Source organism: Sorex fumeus, unplaced genomic scaffold (genome assembly GCF_029834395.1).
Source record: "Sorex fumeus unplaced genomic scaffold, SorFum_2.1 ptg000055l, whole genome shotgun sequence".
NCBI classification, from domain to species: Eukaryota; Metazoa; Chordata; class Mammalia; order Eulipotyphla; family Soricidae; genus Sorex; species Sorex fumeus.
Genome location: NW_026606112.1, coordinates 3,587,614 through 3,601,054, shown reverse-complemented (window position 1 = coordinate 3,601,054; position 13,441 = coordinate 3,587,614). Strand labels below are relative to the sequence as shown.

Sequence of the window (13,441 nt, the reverse complement as noted above, 5' to 3'; positions counted from 1 at the left end):
CCAAAGCACCATCAGGAGTAATTTTTGAGTGGAGTCAGGAGTAATCCCTGGCATTGCCAGGCGTGACCCAAAAAATCAAAGAAACACAAAAAAGTAATCTTAGAGATGCAGTAAATCTTACATATTTTCCTTATCCATATCTATAAATGGCACAAAGAACATCACAAATGAGTACAGAAAAAAGTCGTGGAAGGAGGCCACCAGGGATACATAGCTACACTTAAGATGCCATGCTGTGCCAGCGAACGTATCTGGGGCCTTGTGTATGCCAGGCATATGCTCCAACCCATTCAGCTATCTCTCTGACTCATCAATGTCTTTGGTATTTGGTTTCTGGTCCACACCAGCAGAACTTGGGGGTGTGGTGTGCAGGACTGACCTGGGTTAGCTACGTGCAAGGAAACATCCTCCCAATTGTATCACGTCTCAGACGCCATAAGCAAGAATCATTTAAGTTTCAAATATTACAGGCTCAAAAAACATAAGACCATGTAGAATTAGAAATAAGTTGGATGACTTAGTGCTTGCTGCCCTTAAAGTCATCCATAATGATCCAGTAAAAGACTAAAAGACTGATTACTCAAAAGCTATTCAATTCAGGTTCAACTGATAATGTAGTGATTCCATTTTTTTTTTTTTGGCTTTTTCTGTCACACCCGGTGATGCTCAGGGTTTACTCCTGGAGTGGTCGGGGTATGGAATGCTGGGGATAGAAACTGGGATTGAATGTGTGTAAGACAAATGTTCTATACGCTGTACTGTCGCTCTGTCCCGTTTTCCCCCCTTTTTGTAGTGCCAAAGATGGAACCAAGTTCTCATAAATGCTCTACGAATGAGCTCCATACTTGGTCTAAATTAGTCAAGATTAGCTTTAAAAATAAATAAGAAAAAAATTTTTTTCTTTCTTTTGGGTGACACTTGGTGATGCCTGGGGAACCATATGGGATGCTGGGAATCGAACCCAGATCAGCTGTATTCAAGGCAAGCACTTTTACTGCTGTACTATCTCTATAGCTCCTAAATGGAATACTTAACCAGAGGTCCGTTTCAGAAATCACTTAGGAAGCCCTTTCGAGCTACTTGGTTTCAGTCAGTAAGTCAGTGCGCTAATTTGATGTCAAGAGTGAAATGTCATTATATTTTAAAACGTGAAATACCATTCCATAGTTTTACGAACATTCATAAAATTCTACTGCTCCAGTAAATTGTCCTTCAAGGGTTAAGATAATATTATCTGTGTTAGAGTTTTCAGGTCACATCATCTATTGCTTCTCTCCATTATCTTATTTCTTAAATATTAATTTCTAGAGAAGTCAGGGTGTAAAAGTAAAAGGCCCTCCCGTTGATCATCGATTTGCTCGAGCGGGCCCAGTAACGTCACCATTGGAGACTTTGTTGTTACTGTGTCTGGCATATCAAATACTCTCGGTAGCTTGCCAGGCTCTCCAAGAGGGGCGGAGGAATCGAACTCGGGTCGGCCATGTTGGCTGCGTGCAAGGCAAACGCCCTACCCGCTGTGCTATCGCTCCAGGCCAGAGAAGTCAGGGTGTAGTTTGAAAATATGAGAAAAAGAAGTAAGAAAGTAATACAGAATATGAAATCACAAAAAATGAATCAGAAATGCTTCTTATACAAATTATTAAATTTATGATTCTGAATTTATTTAAATGAGACACTTACCCTGTCATTCATTAGAAGATCTTTCACAATAAAATTTGCTACTACAGACTTCATTGGGGAAGCAAACTGATCAGGTGCTAACATAGAAATATGACCCAATGAAACCAATGGAGTTATAAGTTGTTCTGGTACATCAGCATTCAGACTCCTACTAAGTGGCTATAAAAATAAAAACAATAAAAACAAGCATTTTATTTTATAGGTATCTACACATTCTATGGAGAAAGTAAATGTCCATTCAAAGCAAAAAAAAAAAATTTAGTTTCAATAATGTCATCAAAAGTAACACACTATTAGAAAATAATTATTTCCCTACTAAAATTTAACAACAACAACAAAATAATAGCAAAAACACAAAAGAAAAAGAACTCATTATGCTTATACAAAAGGTAGAAATAAAAAGACTAATGCATTAAACTGTTATTTTTATTTATTTTTTTCTTTTGGGGTCACACCCAGCGATGCTCAGGGATTATTCCTGGCAGTGCTTGGGGGATCATATGGGATGCCGGGGATCGAACCCAGGTCGGCCGTGTGCAAGGCAAACGCCCTACCCACTGTGCTATTGCTCCAGCCCCTAAACTGTTATTTTCAATCAAAAACTAGATCACTGATATCTTATTTCGTGGAGTGTTTTGAAAGTCCCTAGACAAGAAAAACAAAAATAGGAATTAACAGGCTGAGGACATAGCTCATGCCTACCGTGTGTGAGGATCTGAGTTTGAGCCCCCAGAATATCACCTTTTCCTGTGCACTAAAGAGTGTGGACCTAATGATCCCTAAATCATCTATCTGATCCAAATGGTGGGGAAAAGCATCACTACTAGCTTCCCTGCTTCTACCACTGTTGGGGTGTCTCCTATTTAAAAAACAAGGATTACTAGGTTCTGTCCACATGTATCAAAAATGTGAATGGATGATAATATCCACTAATGCTGGTGTAATACTGGTTGGTGCTCAGAGAATCATTAGTGCTAAGGATGGTATATGAGTTTTATTTACATGCAAAGCAACACACTATAGCCTTCTGAACCATTTCCTACACATAGAACCTATAGTAACAGGAATAGCTTGGTAAATAAAAGCCAACCAGGAATAATTTCCAGGTAAGAGTGTATGGTGTTAAAATCAGGTGATCTGTGATGATAAATGGATTACTGAACCATTAAGGTTAAAATTATAGTGTTCAAAAATAACACAACTCAATAATCCTGAACTATAAAGTGTTTGAAAACAACCTCATCTAAATGCTGGGAATGTAATACTAAAAAAGAATTTATGCCCACATGAAATTTATGTAGTAGGGTAGTATTAACAGTTAAAACAAAATCTAGCTTTTATTTCAATCAGATTAAAAACACATTTTATAAGTTATATATACCTCAAAAATCTGTGCAAGCTGAACTTCCTTATTAGTGAAAATGGCATGTATACAGTGAACGGCCTGTTTTGCTTGATGTGGAGTACCTCTTTTCGCTTTCTGATGTAAAATGGGTATTAAGGTCCTGTCAAAAAGAAAAAGACTTTAATCAGAAAAATTGCACAAACCATAAGTAATTCTTAAATTTGCTGACTTTTTTTTTAACTGTATTTTTTCTTTTTTCTTTCTGGGTCACACATGGCTTTTCACAGGGGTTACTCCTGGCTCATGCATTCAGGAAATACTGCTAGTGGTGCTGCGGGGCCATATGGGATGCTGGGAATCGAACCCAGGTTGGCCTCGTGCAAAGCAAACGCCCTAGGCGCTGTACTATCGCTCCAACCCCTACTGTATTTCCAAAACATTAAGTATAATCCAAAAAATACAATGCTTTAAGAAAAATGTTACAAGTATACAATTTTATTTACATGTCACTACACTTTGCCCAACCTGCTGTACTACTGTTTCAGCCCCTGGTACTATGTATTGAATATGGGGAAATAAATGTCACCAACACTCTCTCTTTTTTTTTTTTGCTTTTTGGGTCACACCCAGCGATGTACAGGGGTTACTCCTGGCGGTGCTCAGGTGACCATATGGAATGCTGGGAATCGAACCCAGCTCGGCCATGTGCAAGGCAAATACCCTACCCGCTGTACTATCACTTCAGTCCCTAAATGTCACCATTTCTTACTAAAACTTCTCCAACATAATTTACTAAGAAACATGGTATATCACAGTAGGTATTTCTGATTTCCATTTCCTTTGTAGTCTTCCCACCCCCGCGCCACCCCTTCTTTTGTCACACCAGGCAATCTCATTGCTTGCTTCTAGCTCTGTGCCCAGAGAATACTCCTGGTGGTATGTGATAGACACTATGTGGTGCCAGGTAACGAACCTGGGTTGTCAGTATCCAAGGCTAGTACCCTGCCTGTTGTATTGTCTCTTGACCAATTCAATTCTTTTTCTTTTTGCTTTTTGGGTCACACCTGGCGATGCACACGAGTTACCCCTGGCTCTGCACTCAGGAGTTACTCCTGGCAGTGCTCAGGGGACCATATGAAATACTGGGAATCGAACCCGGGTCAGCCGTGTGCAAGGCAAACACCGTACTCGCTGTGCTATCTCTCCAGCCCCCCAATTCAATTCAATTCTTTTTTTCTCTCTTTCCTTCCCTGCTTCCATTTCATGTTTCTGAGCTCAGGGCATACTTCAGGCTCTGTTTCCAAAAACCAGTATCAAACAAAGAAAAAGAATAATACCTCACACATGCCTTCCATGTAGAAGGTCCTGAATTTAATCCCTGGTCACACACAAAATGTAAAAACAACCCAGCCAAGCATGTCAAGTGAAGAGATAAAAACATATATCAGTATTTGATATCCACAAATGACTTTAATTGTCGGTGTAGTTATGAAACTATGAATTTTCATGCAGAAATAGACTTCACTGGTTGAGCATTAAGTCTATTGCTTCTACACATTATGATAAAAATATATACTTTTTTGGGGGTGTGTGTGTGTGTGCGGGGTGGTGGTGGGGTGGTTGTGGGATCTTAAGCCACATTCAGCAGTCCTCAAAGCTCACTCCTAGAAGTGGTTGGGAGACCATATGGAGTGCTGAGGATGAAACCCAAATTGGCTATATGCAAGAGAGGTGTCCTACCTGTTATAGTATCTGAAATAAAATACCACTAGAACTATAGAGACAGACAATACTAAAGCACTTACTTACACCTTGGTAAAACCCTGCACACAAAAATATAATCTAAGCTCTCACATAGGCAAGATAAGTGCTCTATCACTTAACCATAGGCCTACAGAGATAATTTACTCTTCTGAATGGAAAGATAGAACAGCAAAAACAGAATGGGAGGTAAGGCACTTGCTTGCCTTGCATGTGGATGACCCTGAGCTGAATCCCTACCATGATCCATGATCAATGCCAGGGAACACTCCTGGGTACAGCAAACCAGGAGCATAACCAGGTATGACCCCAAAACAAAAACAAAAACTCAACCTTAAAGCTCAACAAAACAAAAAACAAAAAAAGAGTGGAGAAAAAAAAACCAATAAAATTATCACTGCCAACAACCTGGTAGTGCCCAGAATAACTTGAGAACAGATGCTTAGTGGTCACTGCCAGTGGTTATGTATTGCAGTGGGGGGGAGGGGGGGAAACGACACATGTATGGTGCTAGGGAACAAATATAAACCTCCTACAATCAAAACTGTGCTCATTCTACTGAACTATCTCTCTGGTCTACTAACAAAATTTTTATAAAGCACAATTCTTAATTATAACCCATTATTTGGTGTGATTTGAAAGTAATAGTTAATTGTTATTGAATTAAAAACCCATTTGGAGGGACTAGAACAACAGTATACCAGGTTAGGGTATTTGCCTTATACTCGGCCGACCACATTTGATTTCCTGAATTCATACAGTTCCCTGAGCCAACCAGGAGTTAATTCCTGAGTAGAGTCAGTAGTAAGCCCTGATCTTGCTGAGTGTGGCTGCCTTCCACCAAAAATATCCGGAGCAAAAAGGAACAATATACTAGATATGGAAAATACAGATAAAATACATTAAATGACCAATTCTAAATTATCCTATCTTCTGTTGACTAACATTTTAATATCATTTTGGCACAAACGAAGTTTTATCTGGGGATGTGTGTGTGTGAGTATAGATATCTATCTCTATATATATCTATACACACAGACACATATCTATATATATATATAAAAAGTATAAGGCAGAGGGGCTGCAGCAATAGTACAGAGAGTAGGGCGTTTGCCTTGCATGTGGCCAACCTGGGTTCGATTCCCAGCAAGCCATATGGTCTCCTGAGCACTGCCAGGAGTAATCTCTGAATGCAGAGCTAGGTAGGAGTAACCCCTATGCATTGCCGAGTGTGACCCAAAAAGCAAAAAAAAAAAAAAAAAAAAAAAAAAAGTTTCTAAATAAAAATTGATTTTCCTTTCCATTATTTTTTTTCAATTGAAACAAACAACGAACCCATGTGCAAATCTTTGACATACATGAGAAAATATATACTCACGATCGTATCTGGGGTAGGTCGGTTTCGATCTTGTGGCCTGTATTTCTGAAAATTTGTATAGCAGCTTCTGCTACCTTGTCATCTTCCATTCTGAGGCACTGTAACAGGGACTCATATGTCTCTGCAGAGTGGAACGAGGTAGGATGTGTGAAAGACAGAACCTGGAGGAATAGACATTTCTTAGAAGTACAGACAATGACTTTAATCCATTAAAAACTAGAACTATTTCTTCATTTTTTGGTTTGTTTTTTTGGGCCACATCCGTCTGTGCCCTGGGCTCACTCCTGGCAGTTTCTGGGGACCATATGAAATTCTGGAGATCAGTTTAGCAGAGTGTACAAGGAAAGTGCCCTAAAAGTTATACAGACCCTGCAGGTTATGGACGGGGGATCCTTTCTACTATAAATACTTAAGTGTGAGGCTGCATAAGTTACAGAAAATGCTATACTTATCTAGTAGCTTCTCTTACATTTAGCTATGGCTTAGTGTTAGTTATCCAAATAAGACAGTATCAATAGAAATACTCTGCAGTAGATTTAATTCGTTGAGAATACAGACCTTGCTGTATTGTCTATTTTACGTTTCAACCTATTCTGACAATGAGAATGTAGAAATGGCTTATCTGTGCAAAGCAATACTGTGATATGAACAAAATGCTAACACAGCTTTAATTCACTGACAAGATCCTAAGAATTTTTCTTATTTTGAGGGTCACCTCTGGTTGTGCTCAGAAATGAACCTGGATTTCACACATTTGAAGCATGCAATTATCTAGAGTTAGCTACTCTACCCCTTCAATTTATTTGCTTTTGGGCCACATCTGGCAGCAATCAGGGGAACTACATGGGACACCAAGGACTGAACTGGGATCAGCTGTGTGCAAGGCAAGTACTTTACCTGCTGTGCTATCTTTCCACTCTTCCAAAACATTTCAAGAGGAATATAGTACAAGTGGAGGGGTACATGCCTAGCATGAATGAGATCCTGGGTTTTATCCCCAGCACCATATGGTAACCTGAGCACTGCCAACTGTGGTCCTGCTGGACCCCGAGAAACTGCAAAGTTTTTAAAAACAGACTTTTTCCATTCTGGAGAAGCCCACGTTCTATATTAAACATGTACTCTCCTGTTCTCTCCTCATGTTTTCTAAGCAAATTTTGTTTAATTAAATTTACACTAAAATTTAATTTTGGGCCTAAAGCCACAATCGGGGGGTGCTCAGGAGTTACTCCTGGCTTAGGAATTGTTTCTGAAGGTGAGGAGGGAGAAAAGGGGAGGGAGAGAAAGGTGGGGAAAGAGAGGGAGGGAGGTGGAGAGAGGAGAAAGAGAGAAGGGGGAGGAAGAGGGAGGAAGAGAGAGGGAGAGGGAGGGTGGGGGGAGAGAGAGAGATGCATTCAAGGAAGAATGCAGCTTCTCCAAGGGCAGAGAGAGCCCCTATAATCAGCATTAGACAGGAAAAGTCTATATCTCAGCATTAGACAGGAAAAGTCTCAAGAGGGGAGATACAGGCAATACATGTGCTCGAGTACCACATGTGTTTGACCACATGGGCGCAAGCAGCACATGGGTTTGAGCAGCATATGTGCCTTAGGAATTATTCTATTTGTTTAGTTTTACTGGAACACACCCAGCAATGCACAGGGATTACTCCTGGTTTATGCATTCAGGAATTACTCCCAGTGGTGCTCAGGGGACCATATGGGATGCTGGGAATCGAACTCGGATTGGCTGTGTGCAAGGCAAACACCCTATCCGTTATGCTATCGTTCAAGTCACCATAGGAATTATTCTTGAGGGTGCTAGAAGAACTGACCACTATGTGGTGCTTGGGATCAAACGGGTCAGCTTCTTCAAAGAAAAGCACCTTAACCTCTGTACTCTATCTGGTTTCAAGAAAAGATAAAATTTTAAGTGAAATCTGTCACAAAAAGGCCGGAATGATAGTATAGTGGGGAGAGCATTTGCCTTGCACATAGCTGATGTGGGTTCGATCCCCAGCAACCCATATGGTCGTCTGAGCACTGCCAGGAGTAATTCCTGAGTGCAGAGCCAGGAATTAACATCTGAGCATTGCTGTGACTGAAACAGAAAAAAAAAAAATCTGTCATAAAAGGTCATAATAGTGGGGCTAGAGTGACAGATGGCAGTGGAGATGTCCCCAGTTACCCGCCTGCACCCAGATGCCCTGCCTGTCTCTATGCCAGGCACTTTTTTCTTCCCCCACCCATTTCCTTTTGGACATTATGGTTCGCAAAGGCACTGAAAAGTTAACATGTATAATCCCTTCACCTACTTTCAACACTCAGTTCTTGTCTAGAGCGATCATTTCCAAATGTTATTGTTATAGTGGACCCTTCTCTATCCTAACTGCCCTCCGCCCCCACATACCTGTGGCAGTTTTCAACTGTGAAATGTCTTCCTCGCCCTGATATCAACTGCTCTTGATCTTAAGTTTTTTTCTCTTTATTCCACTGAAGTAAAGCTCTTTTTAATTTTTATTTATTTTGACTTTTTGGGTCAGACCTGGCGATGATCAGGGGTTACTCTTAGCTTTGTACTCAGGGATCACTCCTGGCGGTGCTCAGGGGACCATGTGGGATGCTGGGGATCAAACCTGAGTCATCCACATGCAAGCAAATGCCCTCCCTGCTGTACTATCACTCCAGGCCTCTCTATTTTTTACCTACCACAATACAAAAGAATTTATTCCTGGAGTCAGACTAGACTTTCAACAACCAGTAAAATATGGTAAGAATTACTATCTGATTGCGTGATGAGAGTAGACTACAGACCAAACATGACTGCCACTCAATGTCTCTTTTGCAAACCACAGCACTCAAAAGGAGAGAGATGCCCGACCTCAGAGGTAGGGTGGAATGGGGGGATGGGGGGTGGGAGGGATACTGGGGTCAGTGATCTGTGGTGGTGGAGAATGGGCACTGGTGGAGGGATGGGTATTTGAATTTGATCATTGTATAACTGAAACCCAAGCAGAAAAATTTGTAAGTCTACAACTGTACCTCATGGTGTTGTACTAATAAAAATTTAAGGAAAAAAAAAACAACAACAAGAATTACTATCTGATGCTGTTGCAGTGTTCCCTACACTAAGACATATCCTATCCAAAGCTTTGCCTCAACAGTTTTTGTAAATTGCTCAATTTTGGGGCACCAGTTAATAGTAAAATTTTCCTAATCAGACTGGTGTTGTCATGAAACACTTCCTGTGAACAGTTCTAATACCTTAGCTGCAGGTTGTCTGAAAGGTAAGGGAATTAAAGTAACAAAATATTTTCAAATTACCTTAAGAAGTTCAAGCCCAGAACGAATAGCTGTATCTGGACTTACACCCTCCTCTTCGTCATCTGCAGTCCCCTCTATTGATTTATTCATCAATTTTACGAGTGCACTAGTAAAACAAGAAAATCTAAGTTAGTAGCACTACCAGAGTAATATTTCCTGTACTCTAACTGCACTGTGACAAAATATATAAAGACTCAAAACACAAGATTCAAATTTCTGAAGCAATAGTTTCCCCATGAAATTTCGTATTTTGGGGCTGGAGTGATAGTACAGCGGGGAATGTGTTTGCCTTGTGCACAGCCGGCCCGGCTGAGCCGGGTTCGATTCCTCCGCCCCTCTTGGAGAGCTCGGCAAGCTACCGAGAGTATCTCACCCGCACGGCAAAGCCTGGCAAGCTCCTCGTGACGTATTCAATATGCCAACAAGTCCCATTATGGAGAAGTTACTGGTCTCACTCGAGCAAATTGATGAACAATGGGAGGACAGTGCTACACTGCTCTACTTGACAGCTGAGATTATTTTCAATTTACGTTCACCCTCTGAAGTCAATATTTAAAAGTAGCAACAGACAAATAACTTTCAAATTAGAGTACACAAATGCTAGGAATATGCTTTAGTAAATAATTTTCACACATAAAGAGATTACATATCTCTTTTTTCCATCTATTTCTGCAGAAAAACAGTAGGATGGCAATTGATAAATAAGCAAATTAAAAACAAAGAGCAAAGGCAGGGGAAAGAGATTTAATTAATAATGCAATTAATTACTGAATCAGTAAGTTTAAGAAGTATTAAATATTTGTATTATTTTCATATTAATATGCTCTACATATTCTATCTTTATTCTACATTCACAGTCAATGCTTATTGCCTAAAAGAATAAGTTTTCCAGATATAGCCATCACCACAAATTACTTGGTTTATAAAAATCTGAATACACAGCAACATGGTATTACTTTAGGTAAAAACATCTGTGATATTTGCATTGAGATTTATTGCTTCATAAGTAATCTGAAACAAAAACTTATTTGGAAGATTAATACCTTAAATCTGTTACAGTCATAGCAAGCACTCAAAGAATAAAAACTTATCCTAAGAATTTCAGGTTTAGTTTTTCCTTAGGTGTTATGTATGTATATTAAAAATTATTGCATTTTGGGGCTGGAGCGATAGCACAGTGGGTAGGGCGTTTGCCTTGCATGCAGCCAACCCGGGTTCGATTCCCAGCACCCCATATGGTCCCCTGACCACTGCCAGGAGTAATTCCTTAGGGCAGAGCCAGGAGTAACCCTGATGTATTGCTGGGTGTGACCCAAAAAGGGAAAAAAAAATTATTGCATTTGTTTGTTTTCTTGTTTCTATAGGCCACACCCGCCAATGCTTGGAGTTTTCTCCTCGTTCTGTGCTCAGCAATCATTCTGAGCCAGGCTCAGAGGGCATTATGCGATACTGGAGTTGGGCATGAGCAATGCAAAAAAGGTTATCCACTTACTATCTTTCTACGACTCCAATTATTACATTCAAACTTAATTACATAAAATCAAAAAACTAAATATAAAAGAAACATGATGCCAGTCTCTAAAATCAAAATCCTATTAATAACTTATTTTTTGGGGTGGCTTTTTGGGTTATACCTGGCGATACTCAGGAATTACTCCTGGTGGTGCAAAGAGGACTATAAGGGATACTGGGGATCAAACCTGGGGCAGCCATCTGCAAGGCAAAACTGTTATACTACTGTACCAGCCCCCCATTATTTATTTTAATTTGCCCTTTAGTATTATAAGAATAACTTTAAAACTTACAATGCATATAAACATTAGCTCGAAATATAATTTATATTCGATACAATTCATCTATTTAAAATGTGTACTTCAAGGGACAGAGTGAAATACAAGTGGGTAAGGATTCATGGGACCACATATATCTCCCAAGTCTTGCCAAAGAGTAAGCTTTGTGCACAGCCAGGTGTTGGGTCCCTGCCCCAAATAAAGTGTAATTCAGAAGATGGAGATAGTATAATGAATAAGATATTTCCCTTTTGGGTAGTCAACCAAAGTTCAATCACCAAACCATGCAGAAGTGATCCCTGGGTGCAGAGACAGGAGTAAGCCCTGAGCACTACTAGATGTGGTCCTCTTACCCCCCCTCAAAAAAAATAAAGGAGGTGGGGGAAAACACACCAAATAAATCTCAAGAAAGCCAGAGTTATAATATAGTGAGTTAGGCATTTGCCTTGCACACCACTGACCTGGGTTCAATCCCTGGCATCCCATTTGATCCGTTCATGCACAGCCAAAAATAATTCCTGTGTGCAGAGCCAGGAAATAACCCTGAGCACCGCTGGATGTGACTCAAAAGGCCCCAAACCAGAAAAAAAAATTCCCAAAACAAAAACAAAAATCAAATCCAACCAACTACTCAAGGGATAGAGACAGTAGAGTAGGTAGGGAAGTACAGTGGGTGGGGCATCTGCCTTGCATGCAGCCAATCTGGGTTTGATTTTACCCCCTGAATATTAGAAGTAGTGATTCCTGAGCACAGAGCAAGAAATAATCCATGAGCACCAAAAGATGTGATCACAATACCAAAACAACTGCAACCAAAACCAAAACCAAACATACATATATCTATCTCACAAGTTTTATAGTATTTTCTGTTTCTCAGAGAACATATTTCCTGGATTACCTTATGGCTTCGGAATCAATATGCACAGGTGCAATTCTTTCCAGCAGAAATTTGACCATCTCTAGAAAAGGATTTGTTGGTTGCTTAGGATTGGCAAGTTTTCGAGCTATTTCTCTCTAGAAAAAGAAAAAGTTTTGCTGTAAGCAGTGTTCGCTGTTATTTTTCAAGAAAAACACTATTGTAGACATCAAAATTATTAAAGATTCAAAACTAATAAAAGAAAATCTTTTCAGACTTTGTAACATGGTTAAGGTATATATTGGACACAGGCTGCAAAACATGGCTTCTAGAGAAGAGAAAGTGGATTAATTACATACCTGTACTTCTCATTTTCTAATTTCCCGATGAAACTGCAGAAAGAGTTTATTTCAACCTTTCTCGTTTTGGAGAGAGGGGGGTCCCTACACCCAGCAGTGCTCAAGGGGCTATTCTTGACTCTGGTTTAGGAGTTGCTGTTGGCGGTGCATTAGCGGACTGGATGGGGTAAGGGGTAAGGAACAGGTGAACATGTGCAGTGCAGGGATGAACAGGTCAATTAATGCTCTATGTTTAAAATAGTTAACTTTAATGGGGCTGAAATGACAGTACAGTGGGTAAGGAATTTGCCTTACTTATGCCCAACCTGGATTCAATTCCCAGCGTCCCATATGGTCCCTCAGTCCTGCTCTGTCAGGAGTGATCATGAGTGCAGAACCAGGTGTAACCCCCGAGCACTGCTGGTGTGTTCAAAAACAAAAACAAGCAAAGACCAAAAAAGTTAAAATAGGTGATTGTATAAAGGACAACAAACCTATGGGTAATAATGAGAAAACCTTAGTTGGCTACCTTTGAATAGTTTGCAGCTCAAAGAGTTGTGTTTAACTAGATCCAAAACCATACACATTCATGGAAATCTAATTCATAATAGCCAGCCCCCCCAAAAACAAACAAACTAAAAACCCACATGGAAAGAAAAAAAATCAACCAGGCTAATGAACGAAAATGGGCTGGAGCGATAGCACAGCGGTAGGGCGTTTGCCTTGCACGCAGCCAACATGGCCGACCCGAGTTCGATTCCTGAGAGCCCGGCAAGCTACCAAGAGTATCTCGCCTGCACGGCAGAGCCTGGCAAGCTCCCCGTGACGTATTCGATATGCCAAACACAGTAACAACAAAATCTCCAATGGAGACGTTACTGGGCCCGCTCGAGCAAATCGATGATCAACGGGAGGGCCTTTACTTACTTTAATGAATGAAAATAAGCAGTATACCCATACCATCGAATAAAGCAAATAAAGCAGTAATCAT

At 40.3% G+C, this 13,441-nt stretch overlaps 1 protein-coding gene across 3 annotated transcripts in view; it reads right to left on the bottom strand.

The window, feature by feature from the left end:
• The window catches only part of PDS5A (PDS5 cohesin associated factor A), an 88,524-nt gene that overhangs the window by 21,872 nt on the left and 53,211 nt on the right, over positions 1–13,441 (bottom strand). For all 3 annotated transcript variants that reach the window (XM_056125554.1, XM_056125553.1, XM_056125555.1), the window contains exons 17-21: positions 12,155–12,270; positions 9,467–9,572; positions 6,165–6,325; positions 3,062–3,185; positions 1,681–1,839 (exon numbers count right to left, since the gene is read on the bottom strand). In XM_056125554.1, the coding sequence (XP_055981529.1) occupies positions 1,681–1,839; positions 3,062–3,185; positions 6,165–6,325; positions 9,467–9,572; positions 12,155–12,270 (666 nt within the window). The remainder of the gene's footprint in view (positions 1–1,680; positions 1,840–3,061; positions 3,186–6,164; positions 6,326–9,466; positions 9,573–12,154; positions 12,271–13,441) is intronic.